This window comes from Rana temporaria, chromosome 1 (assembly GCF_905171775.1).
Source record: "Rana temporaria chromosome 1, aRanTem1.1, whole genome shotgun sequence".
NCBI lineage: Eukaryota > Metazoa > Chordata > Amphibia > Anura > Ranidae > Rana > Rana temporaria.
Genome location: NC_053489.1, coordinates 466,296,913 through 466,320,976, shown reverse-complemented (window position 1 = coordinate 466,320,976; position 24,064 = coordinate 466,296,913). Strand labels below are relative to the sequence as shown.

Genomic DNA, 24,064 nt, shown 5'->3' with positions numbered 1-24,064 from the left:
ACCATCAGGGATCTGGTAAACCGGAATGCTGACAGGTACGCTTTGCTGTCATCCGTTGACCTAAGCTTAAATCTACTGGGAGGATTCGCTCAATTCATCCATTTAGCTCATTCAAAGTAATAGGCCTGTGGCAGAGGCCCTAGAGCCGGGTCTGTGAGAGAGGCCTGTTCCTCCCAGCAATCTAAAAAGTGACACTTCGGCTGCCAGGCTTGTGGCAGGAGTCTGTCCGGGGGCACTTCACCCACTCTGGCTAGAGTGGTGACGAACTGCAATTTAATACTACTGAGAGCAGGATTGCTCGGTTCATATCCAGGCCTGATACTGCAAAGTTCTCCCTTCTGCTTCATCAACCTTTTCTTCCTATTTGACGTTGATGTTGGCCGTGTTGGCCTGGAAATAAAGCATTGGAAAACCTTTACTCATTGTCTGGACATTCGCTCACTACTCTGTTCTCCAACTGCACCCCTAGACAACACTAAGGTAACTCAATACGCCGATCCCCACAACAAATCAGCGGCTCCTTCGGGGGTAGCGCTACATATATAAATCATGTATAATAATAATGAGAGACAGTATGTCTGATGCGAATTTGCCAAAACTACTGCCAAAATATTTTCTTTAGCATTAAGAAGGGTATATCTTTCTATTGAGTTTTTAGTATTGTTTTTGTCCCCAACAGTGTAAGGGCAAGAATTAGAATATACAATTATAGTAAAAGAATAGCAAGGGAGGCAAATACAAGACTGAAGCAAAAAAATTATAAAAAATTGTATATAGATATATCGATAGATAGATAGATAGATAGATAGATAGATAGATAGATAGATAGATAGATAGATAGATAGATAGATAGATAGATAGATAGATAGATAGATAGATAGATAGATAGATAGATAGATAGATAGATAGATAGATAGATAGATAGATAGATAGATAGATAGAAAAACATATACATATGCCAATGTTTCAAATGTTTCACTCAAATTGTGGACATACTAACTTTTATCTGCCAAGTGATCAATGAAATCTTCATTTTTAGTGCTTCCCACTAAAGCCAGGGCATATGAAGTGATTACTGCACTGTATGTTTGTTTCAAAGACAGAAGTTTATTTTCAAGATATTTCTTGGCTTTCTGCATTGCATCTTGGACTTCCTAAAAAAAAAGGGAAACATTTCAGTAATGGTAAGTGTTATCCTAGTTGAAAAGTACAATAATACAAACAGAAAGCAAATGTTTAGTTTTTTTTCAGACATTAAATAAAAATTTGTTTAATTGTCCTCTTAAAATCATATTAAAGCGTTTGTACAGGAAAAAATGTTTTTACGTTTAAAATAACAAACATGTCATACTTACCTCCACTGTGCAGTTCGTTTTGCACAGAGTGGCCCCGATCCACGTCTACTGGGGTCCCTCAGCGGCTGTCTCTGTCCTCCCCGCAATTAGTATTCACATTCATGCGAGAGCTTGCATGGTGGTCACTAATTGCGAGTGGCGCTCCCGTGATACAGCGAGCGGCCATAGCCGCTCACTGTATCACTCGGCCCCGCCCCTCGGCGTGCCGCGTCACTGGATGTGATTGACAGCAGTGCCAGCCAATGGCTGCACTGCTCTCAATCCCATCCGCTCTAGCCAATCAGCGGCCAGGCTGAGCGGCGAAGAGGATCTCGGGACCGCGTGGGACTTTCGAGGGGTAAGGTAAGTATAAGCCATGACTAAGCACTGACGCCAGTGCGAAACGTTGGCCATACTGATTTTTGTGGGCTTGCAGTGACTGTATGCACAGTTGAAAATAAAGACATCTCTTTTAAAGAAAATTTTGGAGTGCGGCTGTCCAGCTTTTGTTCTTTTGTTTTTTTGCTAAGGTAAGTATAATGGGGGCTCGGGGGGGGGGCGGCGTTATGCAATGTTTTTTTACCTTAATGCATAGATTGTATTAAGGTGAAAAATGTTTTTCACTTACAACTCCTTTAACATTTTTAAAAATGTTTTTTTTTTTTAATAGAGAACATGTTAAAACCTCTTTTCTTTTTTGCCATCTGTTTCCATTGCAAAAGATTTCCCTTCACATCCTATCCTGTAGACACAACAGGAATTACAGGAAATCTCTCAGGCAAATCCTCGGCAGTTGCCACCTTTGCAGCCTGGTGATGGACTACAGAAACATGGAGAAGGAGACATTGGGGGTTATTTACGAAAGGCAAATCCATTTTACACTGCAAGTGCACTAGGAAGGCTAGTCACTGCAAATCTGAGGGGGACATGCAAGGGAAAAAAAACCATAATAATTTTAGCTTGCACATGACTGGATGATAAAATCAGCAGAGATTCCCCTCATTTCAGATCTTCCCCTCAGATCTACAGTGACTGCACTTCCAAGTGCACTGTAAGTGCACTTTCAAGTGCACCTGTAGTGCAATGTGGATTTATCTTTCGTAAATAACCCCCATTGTCCTCTTTACAGTCAGTTTTACTTTGAACAGCTATGCTGGATGTTGTGTTGCACTATCCCCTCCCTGCAGTAATGGGAGAGCTATAGCGAGGAAAGCCCATGGACTTCAATGCAGAATGCTGAGAATCATGGGAATGAAGTCAAGGACATAAACCATAGAATGGGACTCATGGACCCTTACACTACAGTAAGGCCTCGTACACACGATAGGTTAACCAGAGGACAACGGTCTGAAGGACCGTTGTCCTAGGTTAGCCTATGAAGCTGACTGATGGTCCGTCGTGCCTACACACCATCAGTTAAAAAAACGATCGTGTCAGAACGCCGTGACGTAAAACACAACGGCGTGCTGAAAAAAACGAAGTTCAATGCTTCCAAGCATGCGTCGACTTGATTCTGAGCATGCATGGATTTTTAACCGATGGACGTGCCTACTAACGATCGTTTTTTCCCCATAGGTTAGGAATCCATCGGTTAATTTTAACGCAAGTTGGCTTTTTTTTAACCTATGGTTAAATAACCTATGGGGCCTACACACGATCGGTTTGGACCGATGAAAACGGTCCATCAGACCGCTGTCCTCTGGTTAACCTATCGTGTGTATGAGGCCTAAGAGGGCGAGTGATGAAATAGACTGCACTGGAAGCGTCTTCCTTTTGGCACTATGGGAGTCCATGTGACTGCATCTGTCTGCATGCCCAAAAAATTGCAGGAGAGCTGACTCAGGCCACGTACACACGATCAGTCCGAAGGACCGTTCTCATCGGTTAACCGATGAAGCTGACTGATGGTCTGATGTGCCTACACACCATCAGTTCAAAAAACGATCGAGTCCAACGCAGTGACGTAAAATACAACGACTTACTCAGAAAAATTAAGTTCAATGCTTCCAAGCATGCGTCGACTTGATTCTGAGCATGCGCGGGTTTTTAACCTATGCTTTTGCATACTAACCGTCGGTTTTGACCTATCGGTTAGGCGTCCATCGGTTCAATTTTAAAGCAAGTTCTAAAATTTTTGACCGAAGGATAACTGACCGATGGGGCCCACACACCATCGGTTTGGACCGATGAAACGGTCCTTTAGTCCGTTTCCATCGGTTTTGACCGACCGTGTGTACGCGGCCTAATGGGGACTGGAGAAGGTCAAAGCAAAGAACAGAGGACCCAATCTAACCAGTAGCTCCTACTGGGATCATGCTACACTTCAACAAGTGTCCCTATTGGAAAACATTCCCTTTATTCCTGTTTCTGTGAAAATGCAAAATTTGGGATTTTCGCTTACTTCCAGTATCTCTGACAGTGTTCACCAGGACAACTGGTAGGCAAATATTCAACAGTCGTCACACAGAAAAAATACTTGTCAGTTTTGCCAACACTTCTTTCCTCTATCTAAAACAAGGCTAATAAAACATATCTAAAGTTCTTTTCTCTTTTTTTTAACACTTTATATTTACTTACCTTGACCAACACATGTGGATTGTTAATTGTCTTCCAATAATATTTTTGTTGATCTGTCTAATTAATACCTGCATCTCCATATTTGTATAGATGGTCCTATAACTTGTCAGGCCAATGTAAAATATCAGATTTTCAAGTATAACATTACATGTAATAAATATGTAACTGCGCATCTTGTACAGTTGACACTTTATGGTACTCACTTTAATATCACATCTCTCTTTAGCTTCAGCTAATGCAATTAGTACAAAGGCGGTGAGAGACGATGAGGATTCAGACTTAATATATCCACCCTAAAAAGACCAAGAAGCAACAGGTTCTCTCAACACTTTTCAAAGAAAGATTCAAACACAACATATGAGAATAAGTGCATTATGTACTATGACATACAAAGATTTTAAGACAGTGGTGAGACTTATGAGGCAGAAAGAGGTATGGCAAGGCATTTAACCTTGGGGTTGTTATGTGTGCAATCCAGCACTTCCAATTTTTGAGTACTAAAGGCTCTAAATTGGAAAGCAGAGCTGATTTGCAGGCTCCTGGGGATGTCTGCTGGTAATTTTGTTTTTATTAACAACTTTGGTTCCCTTTAACGTGAACCTGACCAAGCATCAAAAGTGATTAAGACAGCACTACATACAGTACTAAAATTCAGGCAACTTGTAGTGCCTACACCTTTGTTAGACGTTAAATTACCCCTGTGTCTTTAGAAACACTTGGGGCCAGATTCATGTACAAATGCGGCCGCGTAACGTATCGTCTTTACGTTACACCGCCGCAAGTTTTTCTCGTAAGTGCTTGATCCACAAAGCACTTGAGTATAAACTTGCGGCGGAGTAACGTAAAGACGTCCGGCGCAAGCCCGCCTAATTCAAATGGGGCGTGTACCATTTAAATTAGGCGCGCTCCCACGCCGAATGTTCTGCGCATGCTCCGTTAGTAAATTTCCCGACGTGCTTTGCGCGAAATTACGGCGCCCCGACGTGTTTGTGAACGTACTTACGCCGAAAAAAAAAAAAAAATTAAATTCGACGCGGGAACGACGGCCATACTTTAACATGGCTGGTGTAAAGTTAAGCCATTAAAAAGATTGCTTAACTTTGCGACGGGAAAAAACGACGTTACGCATGCGAGTAGCTTCGTGGATCGCCATAAAAGCAAATTTGCATACCCGACGCTGGAAAACTACGCGAACCCCACCCAGCGGCGGCCGAAGTATTGCAGCCTAAGATCCAAAGGCGTACGAAGCCGTAAGCCTGTCGGATCTTAGCCAAAAGCCGTTGTATCTTGTTTGTGAATCACAAATTAATATACGACGCGGCAAATTTGAAAATACGCCGGAGTATCAGTAGATACTCCGGCGTATTTGTTCTGTGAATCTGGCCCTTGGATTCTATGCCAAGGCTTTAAACAAGGCCTCAATGTAAAAATTTCCCTTCCATACTCTAAAATTCCAGAATATTAGTAAGCAGTAGTGTCATTTGACAGATAGCTGACAGGAATGGGGCTGCATGCTGAGAGGGGGAGGGGCTTCAAGTGTAATTTACATTTTAATTTTGGATGGAGTGTGGTGGACCTAATCAGCTCCTTATATTATCTTCTTATATATCTTGGATACTCTTATCTCCTTGCCATCCATCAGTTTTATTCCCAGTATAGACTGTGGTCTATGGAAATGAACAAATAGATTCTGCACTTGTAGTGAGTATGGCCAGTTTGCACTGAGCCACAGGGCTGCTTACCAGTTCACTCTCATCAGAGTGTGCACCAAGCCCCAAAACTAGGCAGTCCTTGCTCATTTTATTATCTACTAAGACACCATGGGGCAGATCCTCAAAGAAATTACGCCGGCGTATCTGTTGATACGCCGCGTAATTTAAAATTTTGCGCGTCGTATCTTAGTTTTGGTATCCACCAAACAAGTTACGACGGCATCTGTGTTAGATCCGACAGGCGTACGCCTTATTACGCCGTCGGCGCGGGGACACGCTTTATTTAAATGAAACACGCCCCCTACTCGCCGCATTTGAATTCCGCGCCCTTACGCCACGAGAAATACACTACGCCGCCGTAACTTGCGCGAATTCTTTCAGGATTCAAAAATTTGCAAAGTAAGTTACAGCGGCGTAGCGTATATCACATACGCTGCGCCCATGCAAATGTATGAGGATCTGCCCCCATAGGTGTATTTCCATTATAACCATTACATTACTTGCACAGGAGCACACCAAGCACCTGTTCCTCATACTGCTGACAGACGGTGACACATTCTCATACCTTGTGAGATAAAAGGGGCCAGGTTGCTGCCCTCCCTATCAATATCCAAACATCTTAACTGTTGCTGCCCCTGCTTTGCTTATCAAGTTTCTTGAGCCAACATTCCCACTCATTTGTTTACATTCAGCTGCCAAACTTCCCACCAGCAAACTGAATGAAACCGAGGATGCATCGGGTGCTAGGACAGTGGCAGCGGGGCTCAATTTGTTACATTGATTTAGGTTTGATTCGCAATGAAACACACCTATGAATCAATCCTACGCATGTTTGGATATCATTTCTCTCTTTTGGTTGTTTCAATACCTGCATCTGTTTCATCAGAATCTTGCCTCATTTTATTAGTGAAACTATTACTTGCTTCCTTTTTTTCCTTTCCCCTCATCGTCATTTATATTTGTCTGCTAGTATGATAAGTTAATGTAAGGTTGCTTTATTGCACAGATTAATTACTTTATAAAATAAATTACTGTAATTAATTTTGCTTATGTTCCTTACTAGACATAAACAATACGTTAAAATGCACTTCACCTCACTAAGCCTCTCACATGCAGTTTCTGCGGGTGGAGGGCTTATCAGAATCTGGAAACTCCTGTTTAAAAACAAGGAGGCCCCCAGAAACTAGCCTTCACCCTATTTGAATTAGTGAGGGGTACATAGTATCCTAGAAATAAACACACCCAAACATTTGACAAGTCCTTTATAAAAAATAAAAGTCCCACGATGTACATCCATCGTCAATCATGTCATTCAGCGATAGAGCTCCACGTTAATCACGATGAAAGATGGCTGCCGGCAAAAAATAAGTAAGAACAACAAATTTCCTGTTCCTGCTACCATTTCATAGGGCACAATGCAAGGGGACTTTTTCAACAATGATACAGACCAAAGTAAAGACACTTTTTTTTTATCATCCCTCGTTTATTGTCTGGCAAAATCATTGTAAGCAAGGCAGAAAGTGAGGAAAAATCTTGGTACCTGAAAAAGCAGCAAAAATCAGACAGGGATTTTAAGACTTGCCCACTTTATTAAAAACAAAGAAAGTGTTGGCTTTTCATACACGTTAACTCTGAAAGTTAAAGTTGGTGATTTATACTCTCAGGGAGTTTCTATTTACAGATGTGACTGTTCCACTACTGACAGATAACATGAACATTTCCTGTCTTATGATGAGCTTTCATTTGGTTGCTAAAGTGTATACAGAGCAAATAATAGAACTATCAAAGGGGGGAAACTACTGGGTTAGTAAAGCTGGCATTGGCAAGGCACAGTATGTTAAATACAAAAGCAATACCAATCTGACATCAGAATGTTTTGGGCATGACAAAACTGGAACCAAAAGGTCATTATATTTGGTATACTAATAATGAGTATCATGGAAACTTTATGTGGTTCTTTATATTATACAAGGAATCACAATTACTTGTCACATATGATTATACATATACATTAGAAAATGAAAAGAAAAAGTAGTATAGTATAATATGCTACCTGCATTGCCTTTGAATAAACTTGCCCAGACTCTATGAATTCCCCACTGGGATTTTGTTTCGTGGCCAGCCACTTCAAACTGTTGCAGAGCATGTCTTTGTCGATTCCCGCTAAACTGTACGCCATAGCAAATATTTTCACCACATATGCAGTCAGCCTGAAACATTAAATGCAAGTACAAACCTTAAAATACACAATACATTGTTCAAAAGATTAAAAAATGTAACAGGTGAATCAACTGCCAGCATAGTAGTTTTGGTATGAAAATTTGAGTTAGGATTCACAATAATAAGTATTTGAGCTTTCAACCACTTACATTATTATAACTTGCCATCGCTAATCTAATGATTTTACTTTACAGTTGATATAAAACATATTATTAATAATGCTTTCTCATGTAGATCCCTAAAAGCGCCCGCACCGCCTCCTGGTCATCACTGAGGGAGCTGACATGTTCCCTCTGCATTTCTTCCGGGTTCGCAGCTTCAGTGCCGTGAGTCGCCGGAGCCGTGATGACTTCACTCCTACGCATGCGGGAGCAAATGCGCCGCTGACATCAGCAGCTGCGTGCAAGGTGAATATCTCCTAAACCGTACAAGTTTTGGAGATATTCATTTTACCTACAGGTAAGCCTTATTAGGTAAAAATGTACAAGCGGAGAATACAACCACTTTAAGTTATTTTTTTAAACATAGATAAAAAAGGATAATATGATAATATGTAAATTGATATCCTCACTAAGCTTAATTTGAATATGCCAAGCATGTAACCAGCCTGAGCTAATGTTTACCTTTTCTGGGTTCTGCAGCTTTTTTATAAGCCTGGGAGGTTGCGTGCTTTAGCCTGTTGCTGAAGGAGGTTCAGCAATCAGTGTAAGAAGGGCAATCAATCCCTAGATCATGAATATTTATCTGACCCACTCAATCCCCAAGCAGCCATATTCATGGTTTGGGGACATGGTGAATGTTTGCAAAGACCTTTCCATAATTTAGGCCTGTGTGAAAAAACCGCTGTCAGAGCTTTGGCCCCAGCATGTGCTATGCGCCGAGGGCCCTGAAAACCACACAAGGGCTTGAGCAGGTGCCTGAAAGGAGCTAGGCTGAACAGAGATACTCTTGCCAGAAAAGGGTCACGCAGAGACTAAGGAATTTTTATCTGCTTACAGAGGGTTTGAGGAACACTGTTAACTGCTCTGAAAGGGTCAGAGATTTATCTGGCTTTGCTCTGTCTATCAGAATTTATTTGTAGAGGTCACTCTCATAGGATCCATTGCGGATTTAGTTATCTGTCCCCCTATTTTGTGCTTTTGGGTATCCTGAAACCTTAAACTCTCTCCTGTATTAGAGTGCTGCAATAAATAATAAAAATACCCTAGAGAATGGAGCCTTATTTTTGCCAGAGGAATGGTCGGTGACGTGTTGGGTCCAGATACAGAGCAGGAAGCCAGTGATCAGGTAGGAGGACCCAATTATTTTCAGCCTCCCTCTCAAGAGTCATTGCTACATATAGCATAGTAGGGATACCAAGTGCAGGTAACCAGTGGTAGCAGAGATGACCAGATGAGTAAGCTACACCATGGGCGTCCGCTCCATAGGGAAAGGGGGGTCTTTTGGAATCGCCAGGGAGAGCCAGGAGCAGGGCCGAACTGGCCCTGGGGCCGATTTAAGCAGTGACTGCAGCGCTACCCTCCCCTCTAGTTGTCCCTTATTTAGAGTGCCTGTCCCTCTTCTGGAATCAAATCCATTTGTCCCTCATTCCAAAACGTTCCTCTTTTAGACCTGAAATAAATATACTGTCAATATAGTGTAGTGTTTCAGTCAAGAGAAAGGGGTGCTGTGTAATGTAAAGAGGACCAGTGATGCAGGGTGCTGTGTAATGTAAAGGGTACTAGTGATGCAGGGTGCTGTGTAATGTAAAGGGGGCCAGTGATGCAGGGTGCTGTGTAATGTAAAGGGGGCCAGTGATGCAGGGTGCTGTGTAATGTAAAGGGGGCCAGTGATGCAGGGTGCTGTGTAATGTAAAGGGGTCCAGAGCTGTGGGGTGCTGTGTAATGTAAAGGGGTCCAGAGCTGTGAGGTGCTGTGTAATGTAAAGGGGTCCAGAGGTGCAGTTGTGGAGAGTACACAGAAGTGACAAAGATATTGAAAGATGCAGGTGGCACAGTGGGGTGTTTTTACATTTTAACGTATGGGGGGGGGCGCTTTTAAGAAAGGGTAAAATGCGACTGTGTATCGCCGCTGCCGAAGCGACCCCCTCTTAAAAAATTTCAGCGGATGCCCATGAGCTACACTAAAGCAAGCAGGAATCAGACCAAGTATGATTTAGGTGAGATATATTAATAGTGAAACAGAACTCCATCCAACAACAAAAAACGATTTACAAGGCAAATGTGAAAATATACGTAAACAATAACCAAGGGACAACAATACCTAACTAGCAAACCTAATTATCATACAATATATAAAAACCTAAGGGTTAACAATGGTACAGAGTGATTGCAGCGATTGGTGCCAAGCTGTTTTATTTAAACACCTCAGCTGCACAGACTTCACTGTCTGATCTGCAGTTCATACCTGTTCCTGTGTCTACCTGTTCCCGAGATCCGATCTGTTTCCTGTTTTGACCTGGGTTGTTTGACTACGATTGACTTCTGTTATCCTGACCCTGACTTGCCTTTTGACCACCCTTATATCTACATTGACGGATATCCTGTTGCCGAACCTTTGCCTGTATATTGAGCATTCTCTGCCTGCCACTTGTGTCTGATTGATCATCTGTTACGAACCCGACTTGTCTGACTAGGCATCCAGTGTCTCCACAGCTCTGCATCTTCCAGCTTCCTGTTTTCTGCTTCCTGTCTGCTGATCTGATTATACCTGCTGTTACCTTCTGGTCTTTGCTGGGAATTCATCAGCTGCACAAGAGATGATCCAGGCACTCTTACACCACTCGGCTCTTGTGGCCACTGTTCATAACCTTGGTGGTCTTTGAGCCTGGTTGTACGCGAGGCCTTCTTGCTACAAGTCAGGCTCAACCGTCAGGTATGTGACACCAGATCTTTCAGAACAGGATACAGGCAACCTATTGATACACCATGGATTATAGGCTCGTACCTTCAGGTGATTGGACACTGGCAAGCTTTTGAAGATACATCCCCCTGGGGTTCTCCCCTATAACCCTATCCCATTCCAAGTCCTCAGATTTGTAGCAAGCAGTGTAAAGTAACAAGGAGAGCTTAGGAAGCGTGTTCTGTATCCTGTACTGGAATTTACAAGCAAGTGAAAATACCTCTTATCTTAATCGTGCAATACAGGACATAGGCAACTTATTTAAACACGATGGGATGCCCCAAGCAATGAATAGAAAGGTCGGCAACAATTCTTTATTCGCTGTTCAATGGTGGATTTTGAAGTGGGGTGCCCCTTGCAAGGACCCGAGGAAAGGACAAACAGGGAATCTGTTTGTCTAATGGAAAAAACAGCTTTAAAATAATTAATAATAAATGCTGTGCAGGAAAACTGTCCCTAAAAAGCACAACAACTGTAATTGTTCTGACTGTGTCCAGGCAATGTATAGAGGCTTTCTTTAAGTGCTTAGGAGCAGGGCACAAGCATAGCAGAACAATGTTCTCATTGAGATAAAACACTGATACCACCTTTGGAAGGATGATCTAGGGCAGGGGTCTCCATACGTTCTAACGAGGGGGCCAGTTTGCAGTCCTTCAGACTTTAAGGAGGCCAGACTGTTACCATTGGGAGTAGAAAATGTCCCCACATCAGCGGGAGGAATGGTGCCCCATCGTTGATGTCATTGGGAGGAATTGTGCTCCATCATTAGTCCCAATTGTTGGTGTCATTGGGAGGAATTTTGCCCCATCGTTGGTGTCATTGGGCCCAATTGTTGGTGTTATTGGGAGGTATTGTGCCCCATCTTTGGTATTACGGGGGAGAAATTATGCCTTGAAGGCTGGATAAAAGCAAGCAAAGGGCCGCATCTGGGCGCCGGGCCGCAGTTTGGAGACCACTGAACTAGGGCATAATACAACCATGTCATTATGATGTATGAGAAGGGCCCTGAGTTCAGAGACACATGTCAAACAGATGTGATGGCTACCAGAAAAGCTACTTTACTGGCAACAACCTCCAAGGGAATATCCCAGATGGGTTCAAATGTTGGATTCTGCCAGGCAGAAAGCTCCAAGTTAAGGTCCCAGGGAAGCTAGGGGTAAGGCAATGTAAAGCTAAACTCTAAGGATAAAGCTCAAACATGCCTTTTAAGGGTGCTAAGGGATATATTCTGGTCAGGTTGGGCTTTTTTCGAACTCTGGACATAGATGGCGGCACGAAAGCCATAATCTGTCTGAGGAATTGTGATACTGATGCAGATAATTCTGCCTTTGTTGCTGTGTGTCTGCAATACAGCTAGAATCGGATTCTGAAACCAGTGTTAAAACCATTTCCTGCACCGGAGCAAGGGACACATTTACTCCGAGGTTGCGTGTTTGGGACTTCGACAGAGCCTGCAAAGTTCACCTGCTGTTTAGAGTTGGCTCCCTTTAACGTGGTCTCCACCATAGCTACAAGTGAGGGTATTCCCCTGTGGGATACTTAGAGTAGAGTGTGGGAAATAGGGTAATCATGTCCGGTAGGAGAACATGGTAATCCAGGTGTGGACTCTCCTGCAACGAATCCTCATCGTCAAAGGGAGGGAGGAAGCCCCTGAGTACATTATAAAGGCGCTAGCCAGAAGTGGTGTTAAAGTGCAAGACCAGTAGTGTCCAAAACCATACCTAGAGGTATAGTTTTCCTACGCTTTCCCAGTAAACAATATTTTTTTCATAAACAAGTAAAGTTACCATTTGATTTGATATTATGACTTAATATGCTTCTTTTCTCTTTTTTACCTTATATCCCTTTATTTTAAAACCGCTGACCAAGCATGACACCAAAAAACCAACGCCTCAAGTGAAAACCAAAAGCCAGTGTAGGGAACTTCTGCCCTCTGCTGTTTGTAAGTGGCTTTTCTGCTTAATATTCACAGAGATGATTTATGTTAAGCACTTCTTGCCTTTATGTGTCTGGGTCACAAACCCAGAAGGGGCTGCTATTTTTCACCCGGACCAAAAGCAGAGACTATTAAGCAAATATTCCTAATAGTATAACTGTAGTTGATCATAGCTTCTTGAGTGTGTATTCAATTCTTTTTGACAGACTTATCCTTGTTCTGTAGTTCTTATCTCACATGTACAGTCCCAAATAGAGCTCAATAACCAGCATAGGCTAGAGCCAGGTTATACTTCCAAAGGCCACTTTTGGTAGTTGGAGGTCCAGTTGCATGACAGTCTAGTTACTCCTAGGGACTAAAAGGCAATAGTAGATAGGTGACTGAGTTCCAGTGCCACACCACAGTTTCTGCCAGGGAGAAGCTGCAACCAAGGCTGGTTGGACAATGGTTGAAGGATCTCCCCATCACCGCCGATCTTGTCTTCAAGTCTCTGACACAAAGACAGATACTGCACCACAATCATCCTCAGGGGGCCCTGCAAGTGAACTTTGCTGCAACATTCATCTGGAAGTGGGCCTTCAGCTGATAATACCTGTTTGTACTGGTAGGATGTATGTACTGCTATTGATCTTTTCTTACATAAAGCTGTATTATTTCCATACTGGTGTGCATCTATATACTTATGGTTAATGTTCTAAGCCAAGGGTATCAAACTCAAATTTCATCATGGGCCGCATCAGCATTATAATTGTTTTCAAAAGGGCCGGTTGTATCTGTAAGATTAGATGTCCAGCGCATCCCCTTCCCTTACATTACATGTCAAGAGCCACCCCACCATCAGAAGTTGAGTCCCTTCTCCATTACATCACAGTGCACCGCTCCCTTACATCACAGTGCACCCCCCTTTCCTTATGCTGCCACTGGGAAGAAGCTGGATGCATTGCTTGAAAGGGGGAGGAGGACCAGAAGAGGGCTGGAGCTCTCCTGCAGGAGAGGTGCGAGCACCACATGAAATTGCCTGGAGGGCCGGATTCGGCCCGCGGGCCTTGTGTTTGACACATATGTTCTAAGCTGATTGCAGTAGTTCCTCTGCTCCCAATTACTTTGACTAGATTATTGGTTAATTTTCCAGGAAGGGAATCTCCTCCGTTCACAGACACAGGCCCTGTCTTGGATGGAGTCACTGCCAACTTTATTAGAAAACCCATTCTTCCACTCAGCAAAGGTTCTTGTTCTCCTGTTTACCTAGAGTTTTAATGCAATATAATGTTTGTGGAGGGCCATTTTCCATAACCTCCTCTGTAAAAGGGCTACACCAGCATTAAAAAGCCAGAGTAGATTTGACTAAAATACTGCCGAAGGTCATACTCCTGTATCATTGCCACAGTTAATGTACAGTTGTGCTGATAAGTTTACTTACCCCGCAGAATTTATAATTTCTTGGCCATTTTTCAGAGAATATGAATGATAACACAAAAATGTTTCTTTCACTCATGGTTAGTGTTTGGCTGAAGCCATTTATTATCAATCAACTGTTTACTCTTTTTAAATAATGACAACAGAAACTACCCAAATGACCCTGATCAAAAAAGTTTACATACCCCAGTTTTTAATATCGTGTATTACCCCCTTTAACATCAATGACAGCTTGAAGTCTTTTGTGGTATTTGTGGATGAGGCTCTTTATCTTCTCAGATGGTAAAGCTGTCCATTTCTCTTGACAAAAAGCCTACAGTTCTTGAAAATTCTTGGGCTGTTTTGCATGAACTGCATGTTGTGAGATCTCCCCAGAGTGGCTCATTGATATTAAAGTCAGGAGACTGAGATAGCCACTCCAGAACCTTCACTTTATTCTGCTGTACCCAATGACAAGTCGACTTGGCCTTGTGTTTTGGATCATTGTCATGTTAGCATGTCCAAGTACGTCCCATGCGCAGCTTCCTAGGTGATGAATACAAATGTTCCTCCAGTGCTTTTTGATAACATACTGCATTCATCTTGCCAACAATTTTGCCCAAATTTCCTGTGCCTTTGTAGCTCACACATCCCCAAAACATTAGCAATCCACCTCCGTACCACCTTTCATTATAGTCCTCCTAACTCCTCTCCAAATTTAGCGTTTATGGTTGTGGCCAGAAAGGCGAAATTTTTGTCTCATCACTCCAAATGACTGTGTGCCAGAAGATTTAAGGCTCATCTCTGTGCTGTTTGGTGTATTGTAAGCAGGATACTTAGTGGCATTTTCGTAGTAATGGCTTTCTTCTGGCGACTTTACCATGCAGCCCATCTTTCTTCAAGTGCCTGCTTATTGTGTGTCTTGAAACAGTCACACCACATGTTTTCAGAGAGTCCTGTATTTCACCTGAAGTTATTTGTGGGTTTTTCTTTGCATATCAAACTATTTTCCTGGCAGTTGTGGCTGAAATTTTAGTTGGTCTACCTGACTGTGGTTTGGTTTCAACAGAACCCCTCATTTTACTCTTTTTGATTAGAGTTTGAACACTGCTGATTGGCATTTCCTTTGGCAATTCTGTTGCTTTCCTCGTGACTCAGAAGCCAGAAACATCAGTGCAGCACTGGATGAAAGATGCAAGGGTCTGTCAGGAGTCCAGAAACTCATTGACCTTTTATAAACACACTAATTACAAGAAAACAGATCACAGGTGAGGATGGTTACCTTTAAAAGCCATTCAAACCCCTTTGTGTCAACTTGTGTGTATGTTATTAGACCAAAATCACCAGGGTATGTAAACTTTTGATCAGGGTCATTTGGGTAGTTTCTGTTGTCATGATTTAAAAAGAATAAACACAGTTGATTGATAATAAATGGCTTCAGCCAAACACTAACCATGAGTGAAAGAAAAGTTTTTGTGTTATCATTCATATTCTCTTAAAAATGGCCAAGAAATCATAAATTCTGCCAGAATATGTAAACTTATGAGCACACGTGTATGTAACTTTTAGTACTCCATGCCTGTATGCACCAAGGACCAATAAGTATACAGTGCATGCATGCATTTATCTTTTCCTCATATGATGAGCTAGGAGTTTATTCATGGAATATACTATTATTATACAGGAATTATATAGCGCCAATAGTTTGCGCAGAGCTTTACAACATTAGGGCAGACAGTACTGTTACAATACAATTCAACACAGGAGAAATCAGAGAGCCCTGCTTGTTAGAGCTTACAATCTACAAGGGGGGAACAAGTGATACAAAAGGTAATAGCTGTGGGGGATGATCTGATGGAGTAGTAAATGTATAGTTGTTAAGTGGGGGCCGATAGGCTTCTCTGAAGAGAAGTGTTATCAGGGATCGTCTGAAAGTGAGCAGAGTAGGAGATAGTCAGACAGATTGGGGTAGGGAATGCCATAGGATAGGAGAGGCTCTGGGAAAAGTCCTGGAGGCGAACATGGGAGGAGGTGACAAGGAAACTAGAGAGCAGGAGGTCTTGGGCGGAATGAAGGGAATGAGTAGGTTGGTATTTTGAGACTAGGTTAGTGATGTAGCTGGGGGCCAAGATGGCTTTGTAAGTTGTTAGAATTTTGAGGGATTGACAGAAAGTGGTAGCAGACACTGAGCGGTTGGTAAGGTGGATGAGCCTGGCAGCAGCATTCATGGTGGACTGAAGGGGGATAGCCTATGTAAAAGTAATCCCGTGAGGAGAAAGTTGCAGTAGTTGAGACGGAAGATGACCAGGAAGTGATCTAGGAGCTTTGTGGTGTCATTGGTTAGGAAGGGGCGTATTTTGGAGATGTTGTGGAGGTTGAGATGGTAAGATTTGGAAAGCGGTTGGACATGGGGCCAAAAGAATAGTTCAGAGTCCAGGACTACACCTGGAACCTTGGCATTCGGGGATGGGCTGATAGTAGTGCTAATGATCTTGACAGAGAAATCAGGGAAAGAGGCACATGGGGGAGGAAAAATCATGAGCTCAGTTTTGGATATATTGAGTTTGAGGAAGTGGTGTGACATCCAGGCTGATAGGTCTGTTAGTAAATGAGTGATACGGGAGGAGAATGAAGAAGTGAGCTAAGGATTAGAGGGATAGATTTGGGTGTTGTCAGCATAAAGATGCTATTGGAAGCCATGGGAGGCTATTACCTGACCCAGGGAGGAGGTGTAGATGGAGAATAAGAGAGGGCCAAGAACAGAACCTTGGGGGACCCCGACAGAGAAAGGTAGAGGAGAGGAGGAAGAAGAGTTGTAAGTGACACTGAAGGTGCGGTTGGATAAATAAGATAAGAACCAGCAAAGAGTACAGTCACGTAGACCAAAGGTGTAGAGTTCTTCTGAGGAAGAGGGCGTGGTCCACTGTTTCAAAGGCAACAGAGAGGTCTAAGAGTAACAATATAGAATAGTTTCCATTGTATTTAGCTGTTAGCAGATTGTTTGTGAGTTTTAGGAGAGCAGTTTCTGTGGAGACGGGAAACCAGACTGAAGGGGATCTAGAAGGTTATTCTTGGCGAGGTGGTTGCTCAGTCGGTTGTAGACCAGACGTTTAATGAGTTTAGATAAAAAGGGGAGCAAGGAGATAGGGCATAGGTTGTTAGGCTTAGTGGGGTCCAGTGATGGCTTTTAAGAATGGGAGTGACTAATGCATGTTTTAAAGAGTTCAGAAAGAGGCCTGAAGAGAGGGAGAGATTGAAGATGTGAATGATATACTAGCAACAATTTGGTTATATGTTTTACAGTGCTCTGCATAAATGAGTTTTTTTAGAACATATGTTTAGCTCATTACATGAAAGTTAGGTTAATAATAAAACTTAGATTACAAAATCTTCAGTTTTACTCAAATTAGTTGATGCAAAAATGAATACACCCCACATCAAAAATGACTACATCTAGTATTTTGTATTACCTCCAAGATTACAGCAACAAGACTTCTAAGCATGGAATGAACAAGTTGGCAACATATTGCAACAGCTATCTTTTTCCATTTTCCAAGAACGACCTCTTTTAGAGCTTGGATGCTGGATGAAGAGTGATGCTCAACTTGTCTCTTAAGAATTCTCTATAGGTGTTCGATTGGGTTCAGATCAGAAGACATACTTGGTCATTAAATCACTTTTACCCTGTTCTTCAGAAATGCAACAGTGGCCTTAGATGTTATGTTATGGATCATTGTCATGTTGGAAAAGTGCACGACCAAGGGCACGGAGTGATGATTGTACCTTCTCTTTAAATATAGAGCAGTACATCTGTGAATTCATGATACCATTAATGAAATTCAGCTCCTGCCACCAGCAACACTCATGTAGCCCCACAGAGGACACTGCCGCCACCACCACCATGTTTCACTTTAGGCACCATGCATCTTTTTTGTACTCCTCACTTTTGCAAGGCCATACAGTTTTGAAACCATCAGTTCCAAAAACATTTATCTTGGTCTCATTGCTCCAGAATACGGAGTCTAAGTAGTCCTCTTTTTCAGCATGGGCCCCTTCCAAATTCTAGGTGGGTTTTTGTGCGCATTTGCTTTAAGAGTGTCTTCCTGTCAGGAAAGGTTTCACCCATTGGTGGCGCTGTCGGTCCTGTGGATCGCAGTACTGGTGTCCACCAGCAGGTGTCTCCTAACAGTCGGGAGCTGTCATGAAAGGTTTCATCTGCTGGTAGCACTGTTAGATCTTTGGGCTGCAGTACCAATGTCCACCAGCAGTCTCCTGGCAGTGTGGAGCAGACATCTCCTCCTGCGATCAGGCGTCACCTGAGATTACAGGTGTGTGTATAAATACCCAGCAAGCATTCACAGGCTTGCCTTGCTATCTTTCTTGTGCCCTGATCCTTATCTGCTACCCGAGAACCTGATTCTGTAACCTGTGTACCTGATCCTGTTACCCAGTGCACCTGATCCTGTTACTCTGTGCATCTTATCCTGATCCTGTCCCTCCTGTTACCTTGCATCCCTGCCCCGCAGCCTGATCCCGTCCACCTTCTCCCTGTCCTGTTCCTTGCCCCATCTGCTGATCTCCTGTGAATGACCCTGGCCTGGCTACGTTTAAGATTGCGGTACTTCCCTTCTATTGTATATAGTTATTTGTTGTTTGTGGGTCACTGTCTGGTTGGTTGTTCACTGTTTGTATTGGAGGTGTTTATTTACTGTTATCACTTATCTTTAAATAAACAAAATTATTCACTAATACATGTTTGGGTGTCCTCTGTCGCAGTTCACACAGTTCTGGTCACACCTGTTCATGACACTTCCATCATGGATGACACCCATGCATGCCATTCCTTTGCAGTGTACGCCATATTGTGTCATGGGGGTGCAGATACCTGTATAATACGGGTATTTGCACCCACTTCCGGGAATAGACTCCCATGGGAGTCACACCCTTTCGCGTCACCCCTCCGCTGTCTTCTAGGAAACACACTGGTCCTAGGCGATAGCGGGGACCAGTGATGATGCGCCACGCGTCTCAAGCATGCGCAGTAGGGAACCGGGCAGTGAAGCGGCAATGCTTCACTTCCTGATTCCCTCACTGAGAATGGCGGCGGAGGCAGCCGAGAGACGAGCGATTGCTTTGCCTTGGCTGCCGACATCGCGGGCACACTGGACAGGTAAGTGTCCATTTTTTAAAAGTCAGCAGCTTCAGATTTTGTAGCTGCTGGCTTTTAAAACAAAAATTTGGGTGGACCTCCGCTTTAAGTTTTATGACCTTTTATGATCAACTGTCTGCTGGACACCTGTTTACTGAATAATTAGACTCACCTGTAGTTAAATTCTAGTTAATTAGGATTTTGTTGTCTAAAATTTAGCTTTGCTCATAATAATTTCATTGGGGTTTTTGCAACATGGTCTTGAATGAATTTGTTTGGGTAAATACTTTGTGTGTGCAAATTAATAAATCTTGGTTGCAATCAATGCCCTGCATTTGTGGGAGTATTTTTTAGTATACTGTCCCATAAAAAATGTGGATTCTGAAAGGAAAGCAAAGGTTTTCTGACAAATCTGTTGGGGTGTACTCATTTATGCTGAGCACTACATATGGACTCTGTACTTCATGAACCAAAGACATTGAGCAGCAGTTCTCAAGGTGGTAGGTTGAATGTGTTCACGGTACGTGGATTGGAATTCACTGGTGTGCGAGGGGGCATGGCCTGGTCAGAGTCTAGGCTGAGGTTGCCATTCATACACCCAGTTTAGGGACAGCACGGATGTGTGGCTTCAGGGAGTCCTTTCTTTACTGCCAGTGCGAGGGTGGTTCCTACACCGTTCATTTATACACTTTGCCACTCAACATGGGTATGGATCCCTGCCTATGAAGCCAGAAGACAGATATAGGCCTTGAACAAGTACCCTCCACTGGACCACAGTACCTGTTGAGCATTCTCTTGGGGGCAAAACCAATACATCACAGTTAAAGACTATTCTCATATCGACCACCACAGTTCTTGGACTCTTCATCTACTTACATCTGACGGACATGCATGGTGTCATCTTCTGTGTCTATACAGACTATATCCCTAGGTCCATTTTTTGACCATTTATAGGATCACCAGTCCTTGTGCCCCCTTTCATTTGTTATATAAATGTGGTCATGTGGATACATGTATTTATTATGTAAATATGTATGTACATTACAGTAACATTTATGTGAGTAAAAGCCCATTCACACAGGGGCAACACAACTTCTAGCACGACTTTGGGAGGCAACTTGGACAGGACTTGAATATGAATCATCAGGCAACTTCAAGTCACCTCCAGGACAGGAGTCTTTCCAGTAGCCAATCAAACAAGAATCAGCTCTGTGGGAGGGAGGGGTTTGCCTGAGAAATGTATGTTATCTTCCTGTATTGTTGCTTCAGTTAAGACAGTGATCCGACTTCTGAGGCGACTTCCATTGAAATCAATGGGTACATGTTGCCTACAAGTTGCCTAGAAGTCGGATTGAAGTAGTACAGGAACCTTTTCCGAAGTCGGAGCGACTTCAGTAGTGTACATTAAGACGGCTTCATTCACTTCCATTCATTTTCTCGACCACGCGACTTGGGGCGACTTGAAGTCGGATTCCAGGTCGCCCCAGTGTGAACCGGCTCTGAGGTGGATGTATGTTTTTAAGTGTGTGTGTAGAAAGGGGTTATGGTACTATTTTAAATTTCATATATTCACATGTTTGATACAAGTAATAAAATGATAATTCTATTTAGCCCAGTGAGTTTACGCATACATTGATTTATCCCTTTAGAGGAGGTTGAGCTAAATCAGGTTTTTATTTTAACTCAGTTTTTTTTATAGTTGTCCTTACCGATGGCTCCAACCTCTCTGAATAATTATCATTACTGTTTTGTTTTTTCCTATGAATGTAAATGATGCTGTAAATTAGGGAGATGATCTGGAGGGTCTAAAATGTGTGTTTTTGTTTTAGTAACCACTGCCATATAAAATAGTGTGTGCTCTTGAATATCCACATAATATACTCCGGTAGCAGTCTATTAGGATGCAATCAAAAATAATGTAAATGATCCCATTGTTCTCTGTTCATTTACCCTAACATGATGCATCCTTCTCAGGCCAATCAAATTGTTGTACTGTCCCTGCTTTCCAGTAACGCATACTGCAGAACTAACAGATTAGAACTAGAAATGTCAAACACACTTTCCAAATCACCTAGCTTTTATTCAGTCACATTGGCTAAAACCATATAGCAAGGCATGCTCGAAGGCCAGGACAGAATGCAACAAAGTAATACAGGAGGAAAAATGTATCTTACCAAGTGCTTTTTTGAAAAGAATGATCGGGCAAATGATGAGCCAGCTGTTGTATATAACCTGTTCCAGGATTTAAAAAAAAAGTATATAAGATTTACTATCTATTTGATCTACCTGTTTTATGTTAAGTACTAGTAGAGATGTATAAATGCATAGGTTAAAATGCTGACTTATACTATTATGCTGGTGTAATGGGCTAACTAAAATCGATGTTGCACAACATTTTGATTTTTAACAAGATAACTTTTGCATTAGGACACTACAGTAGGCCTTTGAAAATGGATGATGGAGTCATGTGCAATATAAAGTAAGATTTCTACAAAAGTGGTTCCTATAAACAATAAATATACTTCATCATTTACTTAACCCCCAGTCTGTGTAAATATGGGACATTACGTAGTACTAGACAGAGAACACAAATTCATTTTTCTGGGCAATATGAAATCAATTGAGACCTTGTTGCTGACATTATGCCTTGTTTGTTTATGATGATGTAGACCCAGCCTTTGGTCATACTGTAATTGTATCCTTTATTTGAAAAATAAAAATCTATTGAAAGCAAATACATTTTTCATAGAAAATAATAACTGTTAACCAGAAATTTGATTTATAAAGATTAACGATAAAAAGTCTCCCTGGTTGCTGTGAGCAACATGGACAGTTTTCTTTAAGGGAATTCAACAGAATCTGCCAATAGCCTTTAGTTACATTTTAGGGTGGTAATGTACCTGGTGGGACCTTGCTATCAACTCATCCAACCAGAGTATCGGTGTAAGTGTTGAATTAGTATATTTCATTTCATTTCCAGAAGTCATTGCAGAACCTCAGATTGCCATGGGGCATTACATCTCACTATTGGATTCCTCTAAAACCTCAAGGGCTAACATTTACTGTGTCTCTCTGGAAATGGCTTTTCTCTGACCTTCAGGTACCCAGAAGGTGAGGCTCAGAAAAAATGTCATGGCAAATTATGTTGGTTTGGCCAGGTAATTCTGAATACACCTCTCGATTTTTCTGAAAGGAATCTCTCACCTCTTAAACCAGAGTTGCAGGCAGGGTTTCTGACATCCTTGCCTCTATTACACCCATGACTAAGAGCACTGCATTAGGGTTGTCAAGCTTAGCAGAGTCCCCCAGACTGGCCTGAATTAATGTGATGAAGCTTCTGGAATTTAATAATGCTTCCACTGGATGGCCTTCTATTGTAATAGCAGGGCTTGACAAATCCCGGGCGCCAGGTCGCCATGGCGACTAGAAATAGGGTCCTGCGACTTGGCTTGGATGGGGGGGCAAAAAAAAAAAAATTTTTTTTTTTTTTGTGAGCTGGCACCATCTGGTGGTGAGCCGTTGGTATTACAAGTTATTACCACCAGATGTGAGCTGGCGCCATCTGGTGGTGGCCGTTGGTATTACAAGTTAAGCATTACCAGTTAAACAGCAATTCTAATGTAATTTTTCACTATTTTCACTGCCATCTTCTTCCCTCTAATTATAACTAGAGGTCGACCGATATATCGGCCGGCCGATATATCGGGCCGATATTCAGTCATTTTGGAGAAATCGGCATCGGCCGATTATTATCCAAATGTGGCCGATATTTAGCAGATCTGCATCAGCAGAGTGTGGAGAAGGAAGGAGGAACATGGGGTTCACCCTCCCTTCTCCACACTGTCTGCAGAGCAGTGCCGTGTGTGTGAAGGAGAATGGAGCTGTCGGGCTGATGTCGGGGTGGGCGGGACCCGGGGTGGGCGGGACTCAGCTGTCCAACACCAGCCAATGGGATGAGATCATTGGCTGGATAGCTGCTGGGTCCCGCCCACCTCCAACATCACGATGAATCTGAGCTCCTCTCTCTCTCTGCTCTCACAGTTTCACAGCACATAATGTAGCTGAATGTGTGAAACTCTCTCTTCATACAGTTTCACAACTGCTGCAGAGAGAGAGAGGAGCTCAGATTCGTTGCGATGTTGAAGGTGGGCGGGACCCGGGGTGGGCGGGACTCAGCAGCTATCCAGCCAATGATCTCATCCCATTGGCTGGTGGACAGCTGAGCCCTGCCCAACCCGGGTCCCGCCCACCTTCAACATCGCAATGAATCTGAGCTCCTCTTTCTCTCTGCAGCAGTTGTGAAACTGTATGAAGAGAGAGTTTCACACATTCAGCTACATTATGTGCTGTGAAACCTGCCAGTGCCATCTGCTAATGCCAAGCCGGCCAGTGCCACCTGCCAATGCCATGCCAACTAGTGCCACCTGCCAATGCCAACTAGTGCCATCTGTTAATGCCATCCAGTGCCACCTGTCAATGCCATCCAGTGCCACCTGCCAGTGGCAACGCCATCCAGTGCCACCTGCCAATACCATCCAGTGCCACCTGCTAATGCCATCTAGTGCCATCCAGTGCCACCTGGCATTGCCAATGCCATCCAGTGCCACCTGCCAATGCCATCCAGTGCCATCTGCCAGTGCCATCCAGTGCCACCTGCTAGTGCCAACTAGTGCCACCTGCCAAGGCCATCCAGTGCCACCTGCCAATTAGTGCCAACCAGTGCCATCTGCCAGTGCTAACTATTGCCAATTAGTGCCACCTGCCAGTACCATCCAGTGCCACATGCCAATTAGTGCCACCTGCCAGTGCCAATTAGTGCCACCTGCCAGTGCCAATTAGTG

General features: G+C 43.0%; 1 protein-coding gene across 2 annotated transcripts in view; it reads right to left on the bottom strand.

The window, feature by feature from the left end:
• The window catches only part of LOC120917126 (complement C3-like), a 284,580-nt gene that overhangs the window by 52,878 nt on the left and 207,638 nt on the right, over nt 1-24,064 (bottom strand). For both annotated transcript variants that reach the window (XM_040328185.1, XM_040328194.1), the window contains exons 25-28: nt 21,398-21,455; nt 7,677-7,833; nt 4,115-4,204; nt 1,001-1,154 (exon numbers count right to left, since the gene is read on the bottom strand). In XM_040328185.1, coding sequence (XP_040184119.1) covers nt 1,001-1,154; nt 4,115-4,204; nt 7,677-7,833; nt 21,398-21,455 — 459 coding nt within the window. The remainder of the gene's footprint in view (nt 1-1,000; nt 1,155-4,114; nt 4,205-7,676; nt 7,834-21,397; nt 21,456-24,064) is intronic.